General features: G+C 40.2%; 1 protein-coding gene across 15 annotated transcripts in view; it reads left to right on the top strand.

Annotated features, from left to right (window-relative positions):
• Nucleotides 1-705: 705 nt before the first annotated feature.
• nrxn2b (neurexin 2b) overlaps nucleotides 706-27,000 on the top strand; it is a 592,634-nt gene continuing 566,339 nt past the window's right edge. For 12 of the 15 annotated variants that reach the window (XM_053343297.1, XM_053343296.1, XM_053343295.1 and 9 more), the window contains exon 1: nucleotides 706-1,417. In XM_053343297.1, coding sequence (XP_053199272.1) covers nucleotides 706-1,417 — 712 coding nt within the window. Of the gene's footprint in view, nucleotides 1,440-27,000 lie in introns of all 15 variants that reach the window. The other 3 variants (XM_053343283.1, XM_053343284.1, XM_053343288.1) reach the window with 2 other exon arrangements.

The following is a 27,000-nucleotide window of genomic DNA, read 5'->3' as shown; positions in this document are numbered from 1 at the left end:
CTTCCAGATCCCCACCTGCCAATATAATGATGGGACCCATACCTACCTAAAGCCCTGTAGTCAGTAGGTTTCAGGAGAAGAATGGGTTTACACTGAAACCATGACTGCATCTCATGCTCGGGCAGACACCAGCACGCTCTGACACCCGTCTCCTCTGGGCTCTCTTTCTATTTTGCTAATTTTATTCTGGCTGCACTCCCCTTAAAGAAAGATCACGATCGGATAACTCCTCCTCAAAGCTTTTGGCGGCAGCTGAAATTTCTTGGAAATTACACCGAGATCTGGATTCTAGAGACTGAAGATTCTATTTTTGGTTCAGGGTAGACCAAGAGGCTTTTGAAGAAAAACGGCTCTGTTGAAATTATCATATTCCCCCCTCTTATACTCTACCCCATTCCTCATTCTTTCCTCCAAGTCCCAGAGGCACCAACTGATGGAGAGACGAAGGAGAGAGTCAGGATAAGGACAAGAATTAGAGCATCAGAGAGATAAGGAAAAATTCTGCTGATTCATTAGGAAAATTGGAGTAGGGCGCCTGTGAGGATTACTACACCCAGTGAGCTGTATATCTTAGTTCAGAGATATATAAAAATTATTGTTTACATTTGAAATCTGCTACCCACCGCAAAGCTAGGCCTTACCTCTGTGGTTAATTTAAATCGATAAGGCATCTAATAGAAAAGGGGAAACATAGGAAGTTTGAGGATGACAAGGGAGTTAAGATTCCTGTGTTGGCCCCTGTGGCCCCTGGCCCTCCTCAGCCTGCTCACTACAGTGAGGATGCTGGAATTCGGTGGGGCACCCGGTCAGTGGGCACGCTACGGACGCTGGGAAGCTGGGTCAGTGGGTGAGCTGAGCTTTAGCCTCAAGACCAACATCAGCAAAGCCTTGGTACTCTACCTGGATGACGGTGGCAACTGTGACTTCTTGGAGCTGCTGATCGCTGGCGGGCGCCTCCAGCTGCGCTTCGCCATCCACTGTGCCGAGCCGGCCACTTTGCACATGGAGACACGGGTGAACGATGACCGCTGGCACATGGTCTTGCTCACCCGCAACTTCCGTGAGACCCTTCTGATGGTGGACGGGGAGACAAAAGTGGCTGAGGTCAAGTCCAAGAGGAAGGAGATGGCCGTGGTCAGTGACCTGTTTGTAGGCGGGATTCCACCCGATGTACGTCTCTCCGCACTGACATCCAGCACAGTCAAGTACGAGCCACCTTTCCTGGGCTTGATCTCCAATCTGAAGGTGGGAGAGATGCCTCCTACTTTGCTAAACAGCCAGGGCATCCAGAGTGACTTGGAGTACCTCTGCACCAAACAGAATCCGTGCTTCAATGGAGGGTTTTGCTCTATTCAGTATGGAGAGGTTCACTGTGACTGCACCCACACCCGCTACAAGGGGAAATACTGCAAGGAAGGTAAGGAACAAACACCTGCTCTGTGCTTTTTTTTCATTGCATTAATTCCGTGCAGTACAAGCGGCTAGCACAGTATGCTCCCCTCGGCAAAGATAACTCTGTTTATTTGGTTCCTGAAAGTTATGTCATGAAATGTTGCAGATTTGCCCTTACCTTTGGCGGGTTTGTCACTTCTTAGCAATTCCGTCTCCTTAAGCGTCACTGCCATGAGAGGTTTTGCATAGTAACATGAGTTGTACAGTTCCGATGTGTATAAATTATACTAAAATAGTCTTTTCTTGACCTTTTCCAGGTCTCTTGAAGAGAGGTAACAAGTGATTCATTTGTTTGGTTTTAGGCAGCAACTAATGTCGAGGGTAGTGTAGATGTAAAGTCAATGAGGACTGAGAGGAAGGAGGGTGAGGTGCTTTCTGAAAAGGCTACTGGCAAGCAAGCTATTTTCATTGTTCTTTCATCATAATATTTTTCAGAAGTTTCTTTGCTTGAAAGACTGAGTTGTTGAAGAAAAAAAAACTTAAGAATATGTAAGTCATACAGGATTTTTAGACATGGCACAGGTGTTAAATTAAATGTGGCCTTTCTTTTCTTTTTTTTTTTTTGAAAACAGTACTTAACATCAAAGGTGCTGAATATCTGAACAGAGTATTTCAAATGCAAAATCAGACACTGTAGGTTTGTTTTTTAATGGGCTCTCTGTGTTTCCTTCTGTTTATTTCATTCTTCTTCTTTCCAAGCCTATTGTCTGTGGCGTGCACCCTGCTCTTGCCTTCATTTGCTCTTGGGATGTGCTCCTGTGCTGTCAGCTCATGTCAAACTGTGTTCTGTTTTAAACCTCTGGCTCCCTCTTTCACTGACACATCCCATTTCCATATCTACGTCCTCCGCCCCTCCCTCCCTCCCTCACGTTCATCCATCTCTCTGTTTCTCTTCGTCCCGCAGCATTTCCTTCATCCGCCTCCTACTTTCTCCTCTCAAGGCTATCTGGGCTTTCCATCTCTCTTCACCTCCCTCCACCCCTCTCACTCTCTCTCTCTGTCTCTCCCGAGTTCACTCCCTTACTCCACTTATCTCTCTTTCACCTTTACCCGCTGTCAGCACTTCCTACTCCCGCCTCCCCTCCTCATGCACTTATCTCCCTCCTCTCTTTAACTTTCATTCTGTCTGCATCTCCACACCTTGCTTGTGAATTCTCATTCCCTACTCAGCCATTAGAAATTGCTTGCTCTGTCTAGATCATTTGTAATAAGGAAGAAAGCACTTCATCCCACATCATCTCCAGTTTGTGCTGTTATAATATGTATTATTAATATTGCAACACAACTTTCTCCATAATCAATAGACTGAATAGCACCTACCTTGTCCTGTGTGATGAAATGACTTGTAATTACTGAATCTTCAAAAGGTAGATTACTAATTTGCCAGCAGTTATGTACTAATTGTTTGATGTCTTGCATTTTTGTGGCACTCCCAGATAAGCTTTGACAGCGCTGAAAAAGAAATCAACCCAAACAAAATATTTTGTTCAAATTTTTTGTTGGAGTACTGCTTTTGAAAGATCAGAAGTAATAAGAATAAAATCAGCGTACAGCCATGATTTAGATCAAAGCCTGGAAGTTGTTTTGATGTAGAAAGTCTAGAACAGTCTTTAGTAGCTCGAGAAGCTGTATTGTTCCCTCTTTTCCTCTCTGAAGTAGCCAGACAGAGGCAGAATCCTTCATTTCTGCCAGACGAGTTATAGCTGTTAAAGAGACCCTGTAGCTCAGCAAATGATGTCACTTTTGGACAACCATGTACGTCTGTCCATCTCTGTCTTTCTTCCCGTCTCCCTCTCATATTTTACAGTTCCTTTTTAATTCTTGAAGCCCTTTCTCCTCCTCCTCCTCCTCCTCCTCCTCCTCCTCCTCCTCCTCCTCTCTGTGTGTGCTCTGTGTCAGATTGCTGTGTGGTTGCTGCAAGCAGATACTGCTGCCTGGCTCTCGGCTAAATTGAGAGCAGAATACCAATGCAGTGCTACAGTGACTGCAGGAAACATTTGTCCTTTTGAAATGAAGAGAGAGAGAAAAAGATAGAAGTAGAGGGAGGGAATGGAGATGGAGGTATGGAGGAGAGAAACAAGAGGGGAGAGAGAGATAGCAGTGGCTAATCATTGGTGAGAAATGAAAAGGAGAGCAAAAACGAGAAAGACAGCAGATATTCATTTGCTCAGTGTTCATTTATTTTCAGAGATGTTCTTTGGTTTGAGGATTGTAAATTGGGTCATTATGGCTGACTGCTAGTTCAGTAGTGTATTTATTCCTTTTATCTAACACATGGATGGGAATGTAAAGGTCTCTCACTTCTAGTTGGTTTTAAGACACTCTAGATGTCTGTACTAATAACAAATCCATGTCTTGCTGCCTTAGTGCTGTAGTGAAGGGGCCATGTCAAAGGAAAGCTTATTTTTTAAAGGGCTGCCGTCTGCCCAGTTGAAAAAAACGCATCATTTCATGGGAACATTTTTAACGATGAGATGTGGCACTTGCAATATATTCACGTGTCTAGTTGTATATGATTCATGATGTGCTACTTGATCACTTAGACATTTAGCTGATGCTTTCCACAATCAATAGAATCAGACTGAGCTCCTAGATCACTAAAACTGCAAACAACTGTACATTAATTTACCTCAATACAATAGAGGTGATGCCAAAGTACTCAAGTAGCTGAACTGGGCCATTTGCATCAATCAGATATTCAGATTAGTTGGGCGTGACGTGAATTCATATATTTATCTTGTTACATATATTTGGTTCTTATAGGCCTATATCCTGAACAACATTATTATTTATTGACTGTTTCCTCAACTTGCCCTCCTACGAAAAATATTATTCAGGTTTCGGTTACAGAACAATCTAGCACACCTGCAAAGCATAACTGCTGCACGAGACTCATGTTTTACCTGTAAACTTGTGTTTTAATGCTGTTGCTGATGTGAAAATGTCAGATTTCCACACAAATACACACAATGTTCAGCCTGTTATTAGTTCAGTTAGCATATAAGAGTCAGTCAGACACTAGAGATGCTCATACACCTCTGTTAGGCTGTCTCACTGTTTCCATCAGAGTTATGTTTTTAGGTCTTTTAGAGACAAAAACCGGTAAAACTTTACAGCCTGTCATGCTGTCACCCTGAGTTACTCTTTTAATAATAACGTGGCTTAAACAAAAAAAAGCCAGTGATTCGCCTGACAAAATGCAAGTTGACTCAGGGGCTTCTCGACTAATACATCAACTCAGTGACTTTTAGGGGGCAGACCTAGTTCTCTCAACCTCCTTACTTTGAATACTGAAGGTTTTGATTCACTATTTAAGTGGAAATAGACAAGGTGTTTGCTTTAACTTATCATTATGAAGCAAATGTTAATTGCACAGTGTAATGGCTATAGAATGTAAAAATTGTAAAAGCCACACAACACCATTGACATTGAGATTAGTTGCCTATATTCGTCACTTTCTCCATGCAATTCTTCCCATTAACTACTGTAGATAACAGGATGAAAACTCTCCAGAAATCAGTTAGCAAAGCTACCAATAATGATACTCAAACTATTAATAATATGCAATGCACATCATTCAATAACTTTTGCCTATTCCCAAATTGAATTTAAAATTGTGACAATGTCAGTTCAATTCAGTGAGAATATGTTTATTTCTTCTCTCTTCTTTTCAAAACGGAGCTGATCATTTCTTCACAGAGCTAGGGTCTAGATAGGCAATCTGGTTGTGTTTGGGTTAGGGTTAGGGTTAGTAGCACAAACAATATTACCACTCGGAAACACTGGGGGGGTAGTTGAAAAGTTGTTTCCATTAGTGTTGTTTAATTAGTTTAAAATGTTGATATGATCACATTTAAGTGGGAGATGTGTGGTGATCAGCTAGATAATTTCTCTAGAGAAGAGTAGCTTCAGTGTTGGTCCCTGTTGAACTAAAAAACACACTATTATCAGACACTGTGTGAATGGGTCAAATATTTACTCTGTGCAGTTCACAGTGTAAGAGATGTCATGTTAGAATGTGTGTGTACATTTGATAAAATATATATCCTTTAGGCCTTACTTGCTGCTACCTGTAGGCAATACTACATACATTACACCTTAAAGCAGCAATACATTTACCAGAGAGCTACTGATATGAATATACATATTCATGAATATTGGACATCACATTTAGGAGATAACGATCACTTCCTGTGTCCATCATGTGGCACTTGAGAATTATGTCATATTCCTGTATATCATGTGTACACCATGTACATTTCATGAAAACGGGATGGTGTTTATCATATAAGGCAGACTTCCTGTTTTCAGTAAGTGGTGCTATGACTCAATATTGACATGTAGATGTGTTCAGTCCTGGACTCAGATTAGACAATGTGAAGTGGATTTACATCAACTTCCTATTTCATAGTTTGGCCAAATTTGACATGCATGCAATTCCAAGGGTGTTCCATGAAAACTCAGAAGCTTTGCTATCTAGTATTGCAAAGGTATTTAAATGTCACCTACTAAATTCAAAATCACTCAGATTATTTTTTTTACATCTGACATCTGCCTGATAAATTTAATACATATATATATAAAATGTAAAGGTAGGGGCTTTGTCTTTGAAATGTTCTAGTGGGCACCCTCAAGCCATTTTGTCACACCCAAGTCTAAGACCTATATCAGATATCAAATTTCACCACTTGTTATGCATGTGCAAAAATTTCTTGGGTTTTCAAGCAACCCTAGCACCGCAATCATACTAAAAGTAATTTGGGGGCACTACAGAGACAATCGTGATACTAACTGCAAATTGACTAGTTCAAGCATAGGTGCCAGGGTGGAAAGGTCCCTGGCACCCATGCTTGGCTCCTAATGAGCTAAACCTGATCTAATCTGCCACTGTTGATGACTGTCATTGTAATGGACGGCAACCGTCTGCTAAAAATCAGAAGCCTGCTAAAGGAGTGAGGACCGATAAAAGGTTTGTTAAGAGGTTCATTATCATTGGATCTGGGTATTTTGCTGACAGGGAACCAGATCCAAAATGAAACTAGCAATCAGAAGCCATCCTTATGCAGGATATAATATTTGTCTGAAACTGACCAATCATTTCAAACACAAACATGCATCCTTTATGGCTGCCACTCAATGCAGCAGCTCATTAGTAAAGGAACTGTTTGAAAAAATGCCAAAAACAGCATTTTCACATGTGGGTGGAAACAAAGCACAATGATGTGAATCATTAAAACAATAGATAATGGGCTTTTACAGAAAGAAATAATAAAACAGATGCTTCATTGACACCAGATAATGATAGAAAATTGCAGGACAAGTGAAAGGTACAGTATCTGTCCTTCAAAGACAGATGAAGAAAAGGCTTTTAAGAGAGAAAAAACATTAATGTTAATACAGTAGAAACTGTTTATAGTGATCACAATTACAGTGATGAACTGCTTAAATGGATCAAAAAGCTTGGGACAGAATCATTCCTATACAAATGCTGTTTAAATAGTTTGCTTATAGTAATTAAATAGTCTGCTTACAGTGTTCATTTTGAGTCTTGTCCAGTAGTCTTAAGCTCATCCAGGCAGCAGTGGAGTTTAAGTTAAGTTTCAATGATCAGGCTCTTAGTGGTTATGAGCTCTGCCCTGCGCACAGCTCACCATGTCTGCGGAAAACACACTCTCTCAGGAGCACCACATACAGAGAGCTCAGCTCCACCTGCCATGAACCATACAGCTCTTTTATACAAAGATCCCACATCGTTACTGTAAAGAAGATCTCTCATTACGTATTTACTTTTTTACACTGAACCAATTAAAGCCAGCATGATGTTGCTGCTGTGTGTTCTGGATTCAGAGACTTGAGGCTGAGCTGCAGGGTTGAGTGGAGGTGTGTGGGGAAGTTTTTTTGTGCTGTTGAATGTAACCGATTTGAAACAACATGAAAATAACGTGTTATTGATCTGATTCACCGACTGTCTCGCTGCCAGTGCTCCCTCTCTTCATACATTCTCTAGCTTGCTTGACCACAGCTGCCGACACAACAGTGTCAGTGGATCCAGCTCTGTGACTACCTCTGCAGCCGCTTATTGGTGAAGCAATGCTGTCCCTCCATTCTGTGTCTGGCCATTTTATAAAGAATAGCGAGGCAGAATAAAGTATAAGTATAAAGTATAAAAATACTTCCTCTTGTCTTTCTCAGCGGTAGCGGGGCTGAGCCCTCTCTGTGCTGCAGAGAGACAGACATCATGTGTCCATAATTTAACTCAGTAATTTAACAATGTAATCTGCATGAAAGAAGTCTCCAAATAATGAAAAATATAGCTAGTAAGAGTGTGTTTTGCATTAGGATATAAATGATTGAGAAAAATATGAAACGGTCAATGTTTTTCTCGCATCACATGATATATAAAGTCATATCGCACAGCCCTTATTAAAAACCAGTGTTCATTTCCTATATTCAGCAAAGAAACTTAAAATATCAAGAATTGTAATAAGAGTTTTGCGAGAAACCAGATCACTGTCTGATTTAGCGCAACAAAAATCCAATAAATAGCGATGCTGTCTGTATCATTAATTTATATTGATGTAATGTCAGCATCATTTTAATGCCTAAATAAGGACAGAAATGACACCTTTCTGAACCTTCGTAATCAATCACCAATAATGATGCAATTAAAGGCTGACAGCCAAAATTAGCTTTGTAAAAGGTTCACTCTGATTGGCAGTTAGTTAACTGTTGAAGCACTTATGAACAGCATTTAGACACTAAAGTCAACCCTCGAACTCAGTACATAAAGAAAATGATTGTGTATTGATCAGTTATTTTAAAAACCGTTGAGTAAACAAGTGTTATTATTTTGTAGAGATGAATAAAAGTGACTAATGTCTTGTATACTATTTGAGAAAAAAAGTGGGAATATAGGTTGTCATCAAAAATATCCTTTAAGTACAAATTTAACACTAACAGGACACTGAGTGAGAATGTAGTGATCAGAGGAAATGTTGGTTTTCTCTACTGTCCTCTTTACTGATAGCTGCTCTATGCTCATGAATACAAGGCTTTGTAAGTGGCAGGCTTTGATGTACACATTAGAGCATACCAAGAGAGAATGGAGTTTGACACTAAGAAGTTGCCTTCAAGTCTGCCTGAAGCAGAAATGGAAAGGAGAAGAGCCAACTTTGAACCATGTGATCTTAACCACATTGTGTTACATAAATCTTCTCAGCATGCACATTCAACAGCCACACTTTGACAGCCTGTAGTGCCATGTGGACTAAACATTGAAATAGAAGCTTTTTTGACACAAAGATCTAATTTACTACAAAAATATTGTCTTCTAGACTTTAAAAATCCTTTTATAATGAGTGTCAGCCAAAAGTGGACTCAGTAAAATCTGAAAAACTTTATATGACAGCAGACGTTTTGTAATTCTAAGAAGGTTATGCCATCTCATCTCCTTCTAGCACTGTCTTTATCCCACTGCTGCCTTTGTAGAGTCTGTGTCTCCTGTCGCGTCCATTTGAATACTCAGCTGTTCCTTCATCCATGTCTGCCGTGCAAAGGTTTTAGCATTTTTGCTCATTTACACTGATATTGTCCTGGTGAAATGGGACGTTGTCAAGAAGAGACCATCACTGTCGGCTTGATGATTTCTCTTTTTAAACTGACCTCACAAATATTACACTTATACTTATACAGAGACGTACACAGAGATATTACCTGAAACAGAGATATTACCTGAAACAAAATATAGTAGTGTATGTGTGTAGGTGCATCTTTTCTGCTATGATTGTAGATTTTGTTACCATCAGCCTGCATTATGAAATAGTCACAGGCAAGCCTTTCACCATTAGGGGTTGTAATTGAAGCCGCTATGTGCCTCTGCGGGCCATTGTTTTTATAATTGATGCTGGCCGTGGCTTTGTTCACTGTTGACCCCCAAACAGCAGCACAGGCCAGTGAATGCTATGCGCTCTCAACTCAGCGTAATTAGAGGTTAAATGAGTGAAATGAATGCTGTGATATTAATACATTCATTTACTGAACAAATTATGGATAGTCTTTCAGGTTTCCATGAGGCTTGACTTCCACCAAACGTTGAAGCTATTTGTCATGTTTTTATTTGAATCTATATATTTTTTAATGAGATGTAAATGGTTGTGGATGCATGCTGTTAGAAGTCAGTTTCATCAGGTCAGAGAAAACATCTTTTATGAGCCACTTCTTTTTCACAAGAAACAACACTAATTCAAACATCAGCATATTGAATGTATTGATCTCTGTGGCTACTACACTACATCAGTTTGACAAACCGACTAAAATCAATATAAAATTAATTCAATTCACTCACCAATGCATTTGCAATTTCCAGTCTGATTGAGATTTATTTATTTAAAATGGTATTCTGTCATTAGTGTGTACTAGACGGGAGTTAGGGAAATGGGCATAATGATTTACTCATAACCAATGTGTATAATTTTGTCATTGTCTGTTAAATTTGGGAAGTTTGATGTCCTAATTTAATAATCTATAGATTTATGATGCTACATTATATAGATGGCACTTTTTGGGAGATGGTGAGCAGTCAGTTCTGGTTTACATTTGAAAAGTCATCTTCCCCAGCCTCATCAGTCATATAGTGTGGGAGTACGTTTACTTCTTATTCAGCTTGTGACCGGAAATGATATCCAGTAGTGTGACAAAATATTGTTATCCTTCCACATTTACTGCCTGTTCTCTGGCAGTGGAATAAACACAACATCACCATTTATGAGTTAAAAAGGTTGATGCAGCAGTGCTTTTCCACTTGGCAGCACCATATAGAGAAGTGTTAGAAAACAGCTGCTTAGCTTATTACTGCTCACACTCCCCAATTCTCTTTCATCATCACTTTTTATTATATATGTTGGAATAAAGCAGAACCCTGCGTCCCTGAGGGGTCCTGCAGTTAACCGGCCTGGACCCTGTTTGTTAGTAAGGCACTCCCCCTTCACCCCACTCCACCCCCTTAAAGCAAGAAGCTGTTACCTCAGGCGAGCCTCTAGCTGCAGAGTGAGAGAGCGAAACAGAGCGACAGAGCTGCATTCAGGGAGCCAAGGCATCAGCTTCAAATGCACACTGTCCTTTTTATAGCCTGTGGAGATGTTTTAACACGGTCTGCCATGAACAGATGCTATTTTCCCCGAAAGGCCAGAGTAATCTGGGTTTATCAGCTGCTGTAATTCATGAATGATAAGAGCCCCAACACTCTTAACACCACAACAGCCATGAACTTGGCATTTTATATACTGCAGCTCTACTTCTTTTTGAGCTAATGTTTGAACATTGTTTTTTTACATTAAATTCACATAGAAAGGGAAGCTCAAATAGGATGTTTAAAATACCTTTACCTTTTGTTTTCTAAAGTGGTGAGAGAGAGCTCATCTTAACACCCATGAAGATGACATTTTGTGCTGAAATTAGAGTTAGGTATCTTTAAAAAAAAAAGAAAAAAGAAAGAACTCAATACTGTTACCAGTACCAATACTTTGACTTTGATACCACCTCCTGAACAATACTTTTTTCCAATACCAATTTTAGTACAAATCCTTAGTGTCATTTTTCAGCTCAATTATTACATTTCAAAGCAGTTTCATAAAATAAAAAATGTTTGCATGAGAAAAAATGAAACTGTAGGCACTCCACTCTTGCTAGGTATCACAATTTTGTACCAAATGGGAAGAATTCTTTGGATATTTGCTAGTATCTAAGCAATTGGGTTGATGCCATATCAAAGTAACTGCAACTTTACATTAATACAATATCATCTAAATTACATCACATAGTGGAAAACATTTTTTTTACTGAAAATGTTGAGATACATATAGCCACTTTAAATGCTACAATCTTATGCCATGTGAATGTTAGGATATGGTACACCATGTAACACCATGGTATGTGCTTTAAATGTGAGTGTGGTATGGTGAGGCAGAGTATTTTAGCAGTAATTGTTGGGGTAGGACGTTGATAGAACAGGGCTGGGGCAAAGAGCAGAGGAAACCAAGGAGAGTCATACATCATTGTGATAATTGCGCTCTCTCCCCACTGGCAACCGCAGAGAGAGGAGGTGGAGTGAATTTGGGTTGAGTGTGTGGTGGTGTGGTAGGGGAAGGGTGGGGGGGTTCACTGCCTGATAATTGAACTCCCAATTAACTTGTCCTGTATACATAAATAAGTATATTACTAATGAGGGGGCTGTACCTTGTAAGACCGCCTGAAGAGGTTCCAAAGATAACCTTATCAGCAGTACGTTTGGCTGTGACAACGCATGCTGACAGAATCCAAACCAAGTCTTTTTGCCTACACCAACCAACTACACTGATACACTCTAATGAAGCCCTCTATGCTTCAAGTCTCCACCGGATCTTGGTGCTGAGGTGTTTATATTATTATTGGTGTTTATTAAATTGGCTGTCTTACATCACTGCTGCTGCTGCTGCTGACTTGGTGTTTTTTAAAGTAGGTTTCCTCATCTTTCTATCATTATGACTCTCTTTTTCGCTCTCTTTTTCTGGTTAACCAATAAGCAGTCTTCAGTTTGTGTTGGTTGGTAGCCTACAGGCACAGATGCAAAGACTATGGAAATATTTTACTAAAGTGTACTATTAAAAGTTTCAGTGATTCCATTTTCCCCCTAAAGTCACATAAAAGTAATTACAGATGTAATTATAGTGCACTTATCCAAAGAGATTTAGTCAGTGCATAGCAAATAAATAACATGAGAAAATATATAATATAATAATATGAGAAAAATACCAATAGAAACATGCACATAATAATACTAATACTACTACTACTACTTCTACTCCTTCTACTACTACTACTACTACTACTACTTCTACTACTAGTAATACTACTACTACTACTTCTACTCCTTCTACTACTACTACTACTACTACTACTACTTCTACTTCTACTACTAGTAATACTACTACTACTACTACTACTACTACTACTACTACTTCTACTACTACTAGTAATACTACTACTACTACTACTACTACTACTAGTAATACTACTACTACTACTACTACTCCTACTACTACTAATAATAATAATAATAATAATAATAATAATGATGATGATGATGATGATGATGATGATGATGATGATGATGATGATGATGATGATAAGAGGAAGAATGGGAAAATGCAGGAAGTTGTTTGAGTTTGAAATTATTGGAAAAAATGAACAACATCCAAGACATGGAAAGTAAATTGCACATCTGAATGCATACAGTAATCCATAAAGTAATTTCTCTAACAACCGACTCAACAAGAGTGATCGTACAGCATGTTTTCTAGGCATTATATTGGTATTCATATCCATGTTTGGCCACCTTGAGAGATTAATTTGTTTGCTTAATGACACATTAGCAGAGCTGATCTTCACCCTCCCCTTCCACAAATTCAAGCAGTAGCTAAAGGGAATATGAGGAAAACCAATAATCATCTGAAATCTGAGTTTTCCCTTCTGCCAGTCCTTTTTTTCTAATGTTTTCATAAGAATCTTTACTGTCTATCTCTAGCAATCTCACTGTGTTTATCTCCTTTCCCTTTTCTATTATTCTTTTTCTCACCTTCTACCTATCACCCATTCACTTTTTTTTTCTTTACTGCTTTCAACTGTGTAGTCTTAGCTTTTTGCAGGCTGAGCAATCCCAAGTTCAAAGGACACATGCTTGTGGGTCTCCATTCTTGTGTTGATAGATTCCCAGCTTCTTCGAACTGACAGCAAAGCAGAAATCCACCATTTAGGCATGGGTACCCAATATTCCTCAATTCCTCATACTTTCATCAAAGGGTGTTTCACTACACACTTATCTCATTCTTTCTTGCCTTGCTGTCTTCCTCCGTATTGCTCTCTCGTGATTCTTCTTATATCTGTGCGTTTGCACACAGGAAGAGCATATATTAATCTATACTCAAAATAACTGATTCTGATCCAGTCTTTTTTATAACCTGGTCTTCGTCACAATATGAATAAAAAAATCCAGTAAAAACTGCTTCAGATGAGAGACTTCCTTAAATCCCTAATCCCCTAATTCCTCCTCTCTTTTTTGCATTGAATGAATACTTTCATGCAGATTGCTTCTCCTTGTGGAAGCATCAGGCAAGAATTAATGGATTAAAATGTGAATGACTCAAAGCAGCCGGTGAGTGTGAAGCATACTCAAAAACATGTTTGTTTTGACTTGTATGACGCAATGAGTTGGTAGTGTAAAACCTAGCTTGGGTGGGTGCGATCAAGCGAGTGGTTTCCTGTGTCAATGTGATGTTTCCAGCCCGCCACCTTCTTCACCTTTTTCTCAGGTGAGTCTTTACTGGCTTGAAGGTCCCTGCCGGCGCAATCGTCCGTCACATGCAATTAAAGCTTGCTCTCTACCCCAGCTGTCACTCTACAAGTAGAAAAGTGAGCGAGAGGTCTGGCACACACATCCCTGTCACATGTCACTTGCTATCCATCCCCATTATAGCTGAGTTGTAGGGGTGGCAAGAAAACAAAGTAAGCCAAAAAACTCACAGTTTAACTGTAAAAATGACCTTTTTAAAAGCGTTGTTACAGTATTTTTTCCATTATTGCATAAATAAATGCTAAATTCATAGTCTGATGATGTTCCACGAGTTACTGCAGCATCACCGTATACAAGAATACAGCATTTACTTATGAGACAATTATTGATCATTTATACACGTGACTGTGAAGGATTGTTTTTGAAATTATAGATGAGAAAATCAACATGCATCTGATTGCAATACATGCATTACTACACAGTGCTGAAGTACATAAGACATCTTTTCCAATGCAATAACAAAGCTAATCAATAAGGGATTCTCTGATGGCTTGTTTTTACTGTGTCGAGTATGCAGCATCAGTATCCTAATGTACTCACATCAAAGGCTTTAAATTTCATATGTATAGATTTTTCAGTGTCTGGTGCAAAGTTTTATTCAATTACGCTTGATTTTTTTTTTTTTTTGTACCTTGGGGGTCTTCTGATTATTTGTGTACACAGTTAATTAACAGACAGGCAGCTCCCCAGAGGCATCAGCCACTAGAAAAGGCGATATTATCAGCTGCACAGTCAGGCCTTCCTTATGCAGATTGCTCCTTTTTCATGGAGCATGGACCGTTGACCACAGCCTGCCAGAAATTTCTGTCCTGGGCTTTCCTCTCCAGCTGTTTCCATGTTAGCCAGCTCAGCTTAGTCCCTTTGCAAGGTTTTCATGGGCCGGTCCCTCTTTCTTGTGCTTTGGGGGTTCCATCTAAGGGCCTGTCTGGGGTTGCTGGTATTAGGTTTTGGAGTAAGTGGCAGATCCATCCCATCTTCTTCTCTTGATCTCTTCTTCCACAGGTGTGGAATGTTTGCACTTCAATCACTGTCGTTGTGTCTGTCCTCCACACCCCTGATCTAAAGAGTAGTATAGGCTTAAGCTGAAGAGTCTGAACTTTGTCTGCTAGCTGATGTCTTTGGAGCCCCCAGAGGTTCTTCACTTGGATAAATGAAACCCTTGCCTTGCCAATTCTGGCTTTGATATCTCTTACATGCCAATGGCACCGCCTAAATAAGTGAAGGTTTCTACTTCCTCAAGTGCTGTTCCCTCTGCGGTCACTAGGTCTTCGTGTGTTGTGTTGACCCTTGAGGACTTTAGTTTTCCCCTTTATGGATGTTGAGGCCAACTTGTGATGTGTGTGTCAGTACTCTCGTCTTCTCCTGCATTTGCTGTCAACTGTAAGATAGGAAAGCAAGGTCGTCAGTGAAATCTAGGTCATTTAGCTGTGTCATGAATGTCAACTGCATCCTGTTTCACCTCTGTGCTGTTGTGGTCTTCGTTATCTATTTGATAGACAGAAATAAGAAGAAAGGTGATAGTTAACTGCCTTGCCTGATGCCGATCTTCACTTGGAAGCTTTGAGTGAGCTGTGCTCCATGGATAACTCCTGCATTTGCTGAGGTCTGGTTTCTTTGTGAGCCTGACCAGGTAGCCTTCTTTCCAATCTGCTTCCAACCTGCTCTCTCATTGTTGCTCCTTCCATCCAGTGCTATTTCAGCTTCAGTGTGGCAACTAGTAGGTTGTGATCTGAAGCCATGTCTGCTCCTGTCTTTACTAATAAGTCCAGTAGTGATCTCCTGAACTCCCTGGTTATACAGAAGTGTTCTGCTTGGTTCTCCGTCACACCTTCAGGTGATACCTAGGTTGCCTTGTGGACAAAGATGCCCACACAATCATTCCATCGTATACCTTGATCTTAATTATTGCATATTTTAATGAGTTTGCTTATCTGATTGTAAACATATTATTAATTATTGTAAAGGAGAATTAGGCTTCTTGTGCATTTTAGCCCTCAGCCTGTAAATAGCTGTTAATATTTAAAGCCATACCTATTCCTGACTGATCCAAACTTTTGTAATTAAGAATCATTAGACCTTATTTATTATTTATTTTTAAATTAGTTTTCACCTTCACTGTATCAAGACATGCTGCAATGGTAGTTAATGTATTGTTTTACCACAAACATAAATGTACTCTTATTTAATGGAGGCATGTTTTTAATCCCATGTCTTATCTAGCCTATATTTTGGTCAATGGCAAAACATTCAAAAGTTGTCTAGGACATTTTAACCTGTAAAATTACAGCATAGCTTACATTTCCGTTATGTGACATAGGCCTGTTAATTAGAGTCAACTAAGTTATATATTATACATTATACGTTACCTTCGACTGAAAAAGAGATGGGAATCCAAAGCCCAAATATAACACAGTTTGGAAGATAACAATGGACATACTACACATATTTACAAGGGAATAAAATAACCTTAAACGCTTGGGAATAAACCTTTTGTAGTAAGATCTTTCATGCATGACTGAATATAAAACTCCTGCACCATGTTACATTCACTATTCCTTTGTAGCCTAAGGAGGAGAGCTAGTGTTATGTTAAACTGTAATAATGGTCTATATTACTCTAACTTTTTATTGGAACACTTTGTAATCATGAAAGAACACAAATGCTAGCAATACATTTCTTTCCCACGCCCACCTTTTAATGTTTGATTACTAGTGTCTCATTCTTCCCTGACATCTCTTTATATTCTAGTGTACTCACTAAGATTCCACATCATGGCAGCTTTAACAAATTAAACTTCCTACATGGTTTAATGGTTTCACCTCACACATTGCTGTTGATAGGTTGGTTGGATGGTCACTAATGAAACCAAATGGTTCAATATGTGTCTAAATCAGGCCATGATATATTATGATATATTATCATTCATCAAGAAGGATGTATAATATGGCCCTTAGATGCTACATGACATTTCTCTGAAACCCTCTGCATTAAAGTTTAGGTTATGTTGTTTTTTTGTGCTAAACAACTTGCATCAGTCATGCTGGGTGTTTTCATTTTGGACTAGTGCACTTAAAAGCTCAGGGAAGCCAATCTAAGCAGGGTTTAATGCGCCTATGTGTGCAAGAATTTGGAGAAAAACTAAAAGAAAAGGTGGGGGAAAAGAAGAGAGGGAAGAGCCAAACACCCCACCTTCCTAGCTGAAAAACTGTTGATCTCAGTCAACCAGTTTGCTCTGTAACCCCGGGCTGCTGGTGACAATGATGACTGACTGTAATGTGACTGATAAGATATCCTTGCGACTCCATGCATCAGGTGACCCCCTGTGGCCCTCTTCTGGACAGCTTGTTTGTGCATTGAGTCAGAAACAAGATACATGGGGAGGCAGGGAAGAAAGGTTTCCGGGGAAACAAACAGCAGGATGAAAGCGGGGGGGTGGCACAGAAGAGTGTTTGGACCAAAGTGAGGCTCAGAAGACATTGCTTTCAACACTGACTGAGGAAACACTTAACCATTTTTCTGCCCCCCCCCCCTTTTTTGAGATTTGCTTCAATCAAACACCTGGCAGTTGAGCTTCAAAAGAGGACTGTAATCCCCCTCCCTTCACAAGCTAAAGACCCCTGCCACTGATATATCACAGTATTGATAGACTGACTAGACCAGGTTCTGATACCGCCTGAGGTGCCTGTATAGCCCTGACCGACTGTGTGACTGGAGCCTCTGTTGACACAGGTGCACAAAACCTCCAACTACACAAAAGTATAAAAAAGGAAAGGCCTTGATCACAACATGTGAAAATCAAATTGACTTTTGGAGACTACCTAAAGGAGCTAAGTTGCTACCACTGCTGATTGCTGCATGAACATGGTGGCATTCATTATTACTTTATAGATCTCCTGTGAACTGGTCTTGTTCTATGACATTTATTTATTTAGCTTCCCAAACAGACGGGACCACCTATGGAGTTAATATAGCACAGACAACACCAAATTACTAGGAAATGAGCTTTGATTGCTGATGTGCCTGCTGCTGTAATGCTGTCACTCAAGTTGCAAGCTGTTTGTGCTTGTGGCTCATCAGAGCTCTTCCGCCACACCACTGAGTGAGACTGAGGATAAAACTTCTGTTTTATTTATTTATTTTTACACTACTGTCAAATAGGCTGGAGCATTTTTTTTAAATGAAATTACCGGGATTATCGAAGAATCTGTTGGATTCTGCAAGGAAAAAAAGGAAAGATTTTGGGAAACATTTCATCATGATTAACTTCCTATTCTCACTGACTAAGCTACAATTAAAGTCAGTGTGTTCTGAGCAGGGAAATAAATAAGCCTCAATTCTTAACCCACCAAGTGGCATGTTTTGTACGAAACAGGACAGTGACTGATAAAGGTCATTGCAGTCGAGATGCATTAAAATGGCTGAACTTGTTTGAGCTGGAAAGCTGAGGTAAGCAAATGGCACCATCAAAACAAAAGCTGCCAAAGGTGGAAGCATGTGGAGAGCACGGGTATGTTAAGAAAGAAACTCATCTTAGGCTAATTAGTGGACAGAAAGACGCTGCATGGCACAACAGCATGGCAGTGGTAGTGACAATGTTGCCCAATGTCTGAAGAATAGGCTTATGTCTCTGATGGGTTGCAGGGGTGATATTTGTCAGGTACAATGGAACAGCTTGAGGGGCACACTGTGAATGCTGAAGGGATTGTTGGGGGGGGGGGGGGGGCGCATAGCTCTCCAGCCCAGAGATGTGTCTGGAACAACAAAGAAAGGTAGACGGAGATATTTCACCTTTGCTCCTTTGTATATCCAGTTCCTCCACTAACAAAACTTTTACCACACAAGCATGGAACTTAATGATAGTTTTCAGTTTTATTAGCATCCGTATGATATGATAATATGATGCAAGAAAGCAGACTATTTTTTACATACTAAAATAATTATTGTAATTATTCAATCTTTTCATGCTTTTGGAGCAGTCATGACAACATAGTACCGCATTTATTCACAGCCACCCTCCTCAGCAGAAGGACTTAATCACACATTTCCATAAACATATAAACACATTGACACACATTCTCTGGCGTCACTGCTCACACACTGAGGAGGGAAGGTAAATATTGACTCACAGTCTTCTCATTAAAAGGCATTTTAACAATCAGAGCCTGAAAAGGACATATAGTATACATTAATTGTAAATGGTAGAATGCCAAGGGCAGTGTGTGCTCATGATAATGACCACCCTTAATCTTCTGTTTCTCCAGGGGAGGGGAGACCCTGTGTAGGACTATTGCCAAGGGATAAGTTTGGCCAAAGGCTGGAATCAGATTGGAGGTCATCCTGAATGTTGGGAATTACATGATTTCACTGTAAATGCAGAAAACATAGTTTATGTGAAAATAGGGTTAATCTTGTTATGCTGGGAGATCATGCCAAGTTTATACAATGGACACAGCTTCTAGTCCCATTTTATCTGCCAGCTGTTGTCTCTGTATTCCACTAAGCCGTGCATTTAAAAAAAAAAAAAAAAAAAAAAAAAAAAAAAAACCCAAAAAAACCCATCTTTACAGCTCAGAGTTACAATAAGCATAATGCCTTCCCCTAATGCTTGTTGTTCAGCCATGGTTTAAATTAGGGTCCATCATAGCAACAAAGTCATACAAAGTCACCCGCAGCATTGGTAAAAATGTGAAATATTGTAAAAATGAAACAGTATAGTAAAGACTTATCTCATAAATATGGAGAAAAGAACTAGAGCAAGAGAGAGAGTAAAGAGACAAGGCATAAAAGAAATCACAATCCCAAAGAGAATTGTTCTGCTGTTCACATGTCTGATCAAGCTTAAAAATGCTATTACTCTATTGTCACTGGAGCTGTTCTCCCTGGTTTAACTTGGGAAGATGCACTGACCTTTTTCAACACTTCCACGTCAGGTCTATTACGCGCCAACAGTTCACCTCTCCCGCTTCCTTTGCGGGAGGATAATACCGGCTCCTTTTTTTTTTTTTTTATAGTGATGAAAAGGCAGCACTGGCTTTGGTGTGATTTCATTTCCTCTGTGCTAGCAGGTTCTATAGGCAGAAGTCCTGACAGTCACTTTACCTGAAAGCAATCACCAGGAACGACCGTTGCTTTAGTGTGTGATTGAATACCAATAAATCTGACCACCTTATTTCTCCTCGATCATGGTGGAGGAATGCCAGCTTGTACAGACAAGGGAGTGGATTATCTTCCCTGGTGGACTTTTAGCTATATCATCCTGCATCACAATGTAAAGCTTCCGCAAAATATGTAGTAAAACAGTACAGCAATCCATATTATACATACAACCTTTATGTTATCTCTCTGTTGCACTGTATGACCAAGTCTTCTGCACTTTTCTTGAACTTTTCATTATCACTGAAGGAGGTGAGCTCAGAGTGACTCAGGACTGCGTCAGCAGCCTGCCCTCCATGGAGCTCCTGTCTTATTCATCTATCTATGATTGTTTTCCCTCTCTATTTTCTCTTTTTCCATCTGTACTGCTAAGCGTGGATCTTGGCTCATATATAGAACAGGTCTAGACAATCACCATCTGCATCATTCTGTCCCCTGACTTTCAAAGGACTAAACCATGATGCCGGCATCTCAAAATGGCTTCCTGGATGATTTTGAAAAGTAAGGGCAGATGGGGGGAGTGATTAATTCCATGTTTTCTTCATGCTGTTAATGGCAAAGAGGCTGTTTTGGCCCTTTTAAAGAGGAGGGAATCTTGAAGTGAAATGACCAAAAATACATATATTCCCAAGATATTTCTGTGGCAACGAGACACAATAGTCACACCCACATAACTGGTAATGAATGATCAACATGGTCTGATCCTTTTATCCTCTCCCACTGAGGTGTTAATGCTGAACTATGTCTGGGCTGGATTTTTACCAGTGTGACATGTTTATTATGTAAATTCAAATACAGACACACAAACCTACCGTAAACAGATGAGTTAGAGATGGATGTGTTTACGCCGTCTGTCTTCAGCCAGGTAACTACTGTGATATGGCCTGGTTTTTCAGTGTATGTGGGGCTGTGTGTTTGTGTGTGTGTGTGTCATCACACAGCACAGGTGGCGGGCAGCAGGGACGGGAGCAGGCCAGTGAGCAGGTAGAATACCACTGAGGTGGAAATAACACAGTCTGGACTCCTCCGCTGCTCGGAGAGGCCTGGCGTGAAATGCTGCAGGTAATGCTGACCGCACACTGTTGCTCCCCCTGCGCTGAACAAAATCTGGTACAGGTGCATCTGTGTGGCTTTGTATATCTGGGGAAGTCATGCAGATATTTGCTGACATAAATGCGTAAACAAGTAAATGACCATTGTGACTACTGTGTGTTATGGGTTTTAGTAAAGATTGGTGCTTGATGGCTAATACTGATTGTTGAACTTGGGATAGAACTTGGGAAACCAGTTGCTTGCTGTGTAAAGCCCAATTTCCACTGAGTCCGGCAGCGGCGCGTTACAGCTGTGCCGCGGTCACCGGAGCTGATAGGTAACACTATAATCAATGAGAGTATCTCCACCGGGAACGTTTCAGCAGCGTGTCAGCAACGTCTCAGCAGCGGCTCCCGTGCCGCAGCGCTATCAATAGGTAGCATTTCTATTTTTGACGGAGCCGTTTCCAACTCGCGACAAGCTCAACAGAGCAGATTGCACCAGACAGGAAGTCCGACACTGAATCGGCATAATAAAACTTCCGTTTTTCAAAATAAAACAACCCGTGCAGCCTCCCGATCGTATTTCAGCAATAAACAGGAATAAAACAGACAGATAAAGACTCAATCTAGCCACGTAGCCTACTGACAGATGGGATAAGCACAAAAATCAAAGAAAATTACCAAATCAACCAAAATTGAGCAAGTTAACAAAATCGGGCCGTTTAGTTGTGCTGCTACTACAGTAATTACTGTAGACTAAAGGCACTCGTTCGGATTTGATTGGGCTGCCGTAATTATTGTATTAACAGTGCAACTTCATTTTAAAAGGCAGCTTTCTCTACCAGAGCATGCTCCGGTCCGCTGCTGTAACGCTCCCGGTGTGAGTTGACGCCGGGCAGAGGACGGAGCTAAACCGTAGCACAGCCGTTCCGCGCCGCTGACGGACCCAGTGGAAATCCCCAGTAAGGTATTAGATGGTCTAAAACTTGGCTTTGACAAATGGACAGTACTAATGTAAAATAATATTGGTCCTTATATTAGACACTTTTTCTCCTGAAGATATTCAGTTCAACATCATGTTCATGATTTGTAGTTAAGTGGCTTAAATCTACCAAATCAGTGGTGCCCTCTTACTGGATAATTAATACAGAAATTGTGATTGTAATTGTTCAAAATGAATTATGAAGAGAAAAACATTGTTGCTTTTTAATTTTTGATTGCTGTGTCCAGAAAGCTCCAATATACTGTTTGTAGATGACATATCTAGGGCCTTTATTCACATACTTTCACCTGTTGTCGCTGACCAAAGCCAGCACACAGCTGAGAGGCCAGCTGCTGCTTCTCTGGCATCTTCAATAGACAGGTGCCATTGCCAAAGGCAATCATATACTCATAAGACTCCAAATGTTCCTTTAGTTTAGCCGTCTCAAACTCTGTAATTACACCAAACACTGACGGCACACAGATAAGAACAGATAAGATTAGAACGACTGAATACGTGAAGAAATCAAAAATGCTCACCAGCTGGTAGAAAATATTAAACTCTAACACCCTGTGCCCAAGAGCCTGAGTTGCTGAAACATGTATTATACGCTTGACTCTGTCTGACCTGCATACAAGAGTGATCAAGGGTTCTGGAGTGTGAAAGTGACTATGAGGAGGAGGAGGAGCAGGAGGAGGAGGAGGAGGCAAATAAAGTAGACCGATCAACACCCTTCTATTTTTCTCCTCCAAAGCCCTTCTTTTGTTCTTCGTTTTTTTGGCAGTGAGCTTCGGGTCCAGTCAACTTTCACTGCAGTGATTTGTCTGTGACAGCTCACAGAGCCACTCAGTACTCTCATCTTTAAGAGTTTAGGGGGGAGAAGTGAGGGGTGAGCCTGAATGCCAGTGCCAGGTATCTTGTAAGGCCTGCCTTTTATTCAGTCTGTCACATCAGAGGCAATTCTTCCCAGCAAATAAGTTCATTTCCCCTATGAGACAGACAGATAGCTAGCCTGACAGAAATACATGCACTGAAACAGGTGGGCAGCAGGGCATACTGGATATGATCCCACTAACCAACGCTTGTTTACTGTTTAACTTTTGATTTTTAAAGGGGCATTATGCATCAGGTTAAGACACTAAACCCAAGTCAGTTGAGCAGGGCATGCTGCTGTCTTGACTTTAGAACCTGTTGAGGCAGGATACACTATGCGATTTTTGGCTGTCCCAGATCAAAGATGACCAGCATGAAAGAAATGTGGCGATGTGTGTGGTCGTGACTCCAAAACGGTGGTCCTACATCACACTGTGAGAGAGATTGCACTGCAGCACGAAATGACAGTGATCAAGGTGGAGGTAAAGTGAGCAAAACGAAATGTTCTAACAAATAGGGAAATGTTGTTGAGTTGTGCCAGCAGAAGCCTTTTTGGTATGATGTGTCCTCCAGCTGTTATCATGACCCTGCCAAGAGGGCCGTAGCATGGAAAGACAGAGCACAGGAATAGCTTTGCTGTTTAACACGATAGCAGTGCAGATGGATGACTCACGTGATGACATTCTCTTGTACATTGACTTGCATCGTAGAGATCATCGTACAATATACAGTACCAGTCAAAAGTTTGGACACACCTTCCCATTCACATCAATGAGAAAGTGTGTCCAAACTTTTGACTGGTACTGTACATACATTCAATTTGATGTCAAGTTATTAGATCCATGTTGTACAGTGTGGCTTGCAATAAACGTGTAAGACTGCTGAAATCTCACAGTCTGTAGGTGCTATTAAATAAAATGTAGAAGGGTTGATGGAAAAGCATATATCAAATTGCCATGTGAGTATGCAGCATAATAAACAGAGACATACAATAACTTAATAAACAGTGTTTGTACTGTATATGAAATATATAACAACTAACAAAGATATGAGCATATAATTAAAATGTATACGGTACTATATGTGTCATAGCATAACAATGGACAATATGGAAGGCGAGGCGTGTACACAGGCTTTCCAGGTGTGTAGAATTTCATCATAGGCTACAACATGCATTCAAATCACCAGTTTATTGAATTTAGACTCTCTTTGCTAATGCTGGATTGATATGATGGACTGTACCTTTACTGAAAATCTGTATAAACATCATCTGTAGCTGTATTGATGTTCACTATGCTCAGTCGTGTTGTGAATATTTTGCACTCATTTGGACTGAAATTGAACTCTTTCTGCATATTGACATGTCTGAAATATTTTCTGATTGTGTTTATGCTATTATCCTTTGCCTGATATGCCAGCTATCTTTACTCTTCCTCATTCTGCCTACTGTATATTCCAGAAGTGCCTATTCTTGCTGTATGTCCCATGGAGCTGTCCCATTTGGTGACTCAGTGAATCTTGCTCAAGTACAAATCTGCACACTGTCCCTTTACATAACGCCCACAGCCCATTTCACTTTTACTCTGGTGAGCAAGACTGAAACAATGGCTTGGTACCCCCCCACCCCTCCCCCCTCATCCCACCCCACCTCCTTTCTTCCATATTCCCTCACTATGGTTCAATGACTACTGTCTCATTGAGGGATAGAGAGACAATGTTCCCATTGCCACATCCACATAAGGGACCGATGAATGTTTCAGTGCAATGGGAGACACTGAGGGACTGGAGACAAGGTCAGGGGGTTGGTTCGGGACAATAATGCATACAACTCAGGCAGAAATGACGATCCCTTAGCAAGAGCTGGAGTCCCCTTTTGGGCGCAGTACTGCCACAGGCCAAAAACTCATTCTCTCAAACACATTCAGCCATTCCTGCAATGCTTTGGGCAGAGTGTGTTTCAGTCTGCGCGTGGCAGTCACAACACACTCCATTTAGAAATGACATTTCTTTTCTACTGCTGAACGTTTTTATTAAAGCCAGTGTCTGGCAGACATAGCTTGTGAGGGAGTAGGTGGTTGCCAAGTAAAACTTCAGGTAAAGTTTGTGTAATGTGAAGATACATATGCTACCTTGGCTGTTGGAGAGATTTTCACAAAGAGTGCTTTTGTAGTGTCTGATTTGGTGTATGGTGCAGTGGTTGACCTTAACAGAGAAAGCAGAACCTTGACGTTTTTGCCGTCTGCCTCTGTGATCTTTGTGTCTTTGGCCTTCTTGGTTGAGGATATGAATCACTGTATGAACCTTGTCTAGATATATTTTCACACTAAGCATGTTTGGTGGAATTTGTTGAACTCCATTCCATTAACTTGATTCACTGGGGTAGGTCACAACAAAGCCACACTGTAACTCCTATCATTTTTGCTGCATGGGATGGGTAGCATCAAATAACTGCACCTAGATGACTGAAAGTGCAAGACTAAGTCCTCTTATTGGAAAAGAGTGTAGTGCTGTCCATCAAGAGTGAGAATGCATTCTGAATCAAGTACAAGGATGCTAAAATGCAAGTGCTGGTGGGTACAAGACGACAGGTGATGACATGCGATAGCTCCCCTTGAAAGGCCAAGCAAATCAAATTGAAGCAAAACCACAGTCTAGACTGATTCTCATATCCAGCTATTGTTTCATATGCTCCTAACTAAAATGAAAACCACAGACAAGTCCATCATGTCGAGCCAAAGTTGTAAAACAATACTAGAATAATAATTTTTCTCTTCTCATCACTTTTTACTCAAATTTATTTCACCTTTATGGTTAAATCACTGATTTTCACTAGCTGGGTTATAGATGTTTATGCATCTTTAGTTTATCTTGATTGTGAAAGTGTAAATATTGTTTCAGAGAAATGCTGTTACACATAAAGTTATTATTACTTGATTCCCCTTTCAACAAACATGAATTATGGAATGCAAAATGGCACTTGAAGCAGCTCGAGGTAATTTACATCAGCGTTGAAAAAACAACAATTGACTTTGTAATAGGTTTCGAGTTAAGATCTATCTTTTCTCCTCAATATCTATCCTCACTGCAATATTGAATTTCCAGCTCTCTGAATTGAATGCAGTGGCCCAAAGCAGCAGCAGCAATCACCCACCTTACTACCTTATTTTTCTGAGATTAAAGGCAATAATATAATGGAGCTCTTGCTAGCAAAAAGCAGGCTAATAAACCCCAGGGCCATCCAGCAGGCCACATAATGATTTTGATAGCAATAATTCAGTGTATGACTAACTCGGGAAAGAATTTCCTAGTGAGTGCTTTTGAAAAATTTAGAAGTTCCCCTCTTTCTGTAAAATTCAGTCTCTCTGTTCTCTACCAAAAAATGATTTCTTATTTTCTATTAAATTAATTTGGCTCATATCATTCTGTGTTTCTCTTGTTATACAGAATCATGTATCAAAGGAACAAGTCATTCGGGATTCAGTCATTCAATATTGCGGGAACTGTGTCAGATAGTGTATGCAATCTGAAATTACCTACTCAGCGATTTACATATTTATTGTGCAGCATCAAACCAAGAAGCATTATGCTAGATATCTTACTCATGTAGTTTATAGTGATAATACATATGATGAGCTGAACAAGCCTTGTGTAATTTGATTTATTAAATCATATTAAAATCCTTTTTGTCGTAGAAAATATGTTTTTCTCTCAATAACCTACATAATATATATTCAGATAAAGACCAAACAGACTAGAGTTATATTATTCCAATATTTTATGCACAAATCTATTTTTTCTGTGTTTTTTAGGTCATAGTAAATAACATTTATATTAACCCTCTTGATCAACATTTTGCTAGTTCACTTGGACACCTCAACCCAAAATCCATTGGCCTTGCCTGACAGAATGTAATGTATACATCCATCCTGACATTCATCACTACCTGACTGTAAGGAGTCGTACTGCTGTGGGCTCACTACCACCAACAGCTCAGAGTGTGGTGGCATTTTTGGAGATCTATGAGGGTGTTTATGAGCGGCTTGAAAAGGGCATTTTGCAGATTTATGGATGACGAGGCTAAATGATCTATGGAAAACAGGAGGGGGCTGGGATTGTTGATG

This window comes from Scomber japonicus, chromosome 22 (assembly GCF_027409825.1).
Source record: "Scomber japonicus isolate fScoJap1 chromosome 22, fScoJap1.pri, whole genome shotgun sequence".
NCBI lineage: Eukaryota > Metazoa > Chordata > Actinopteri > Scombriformes > Scombridae > Scomber > Scomber japonicus.
Note: the sequence above shows the minus strand (reverse complement) of the source record. Positions and strands in the feature narration are given on the sequence as shown.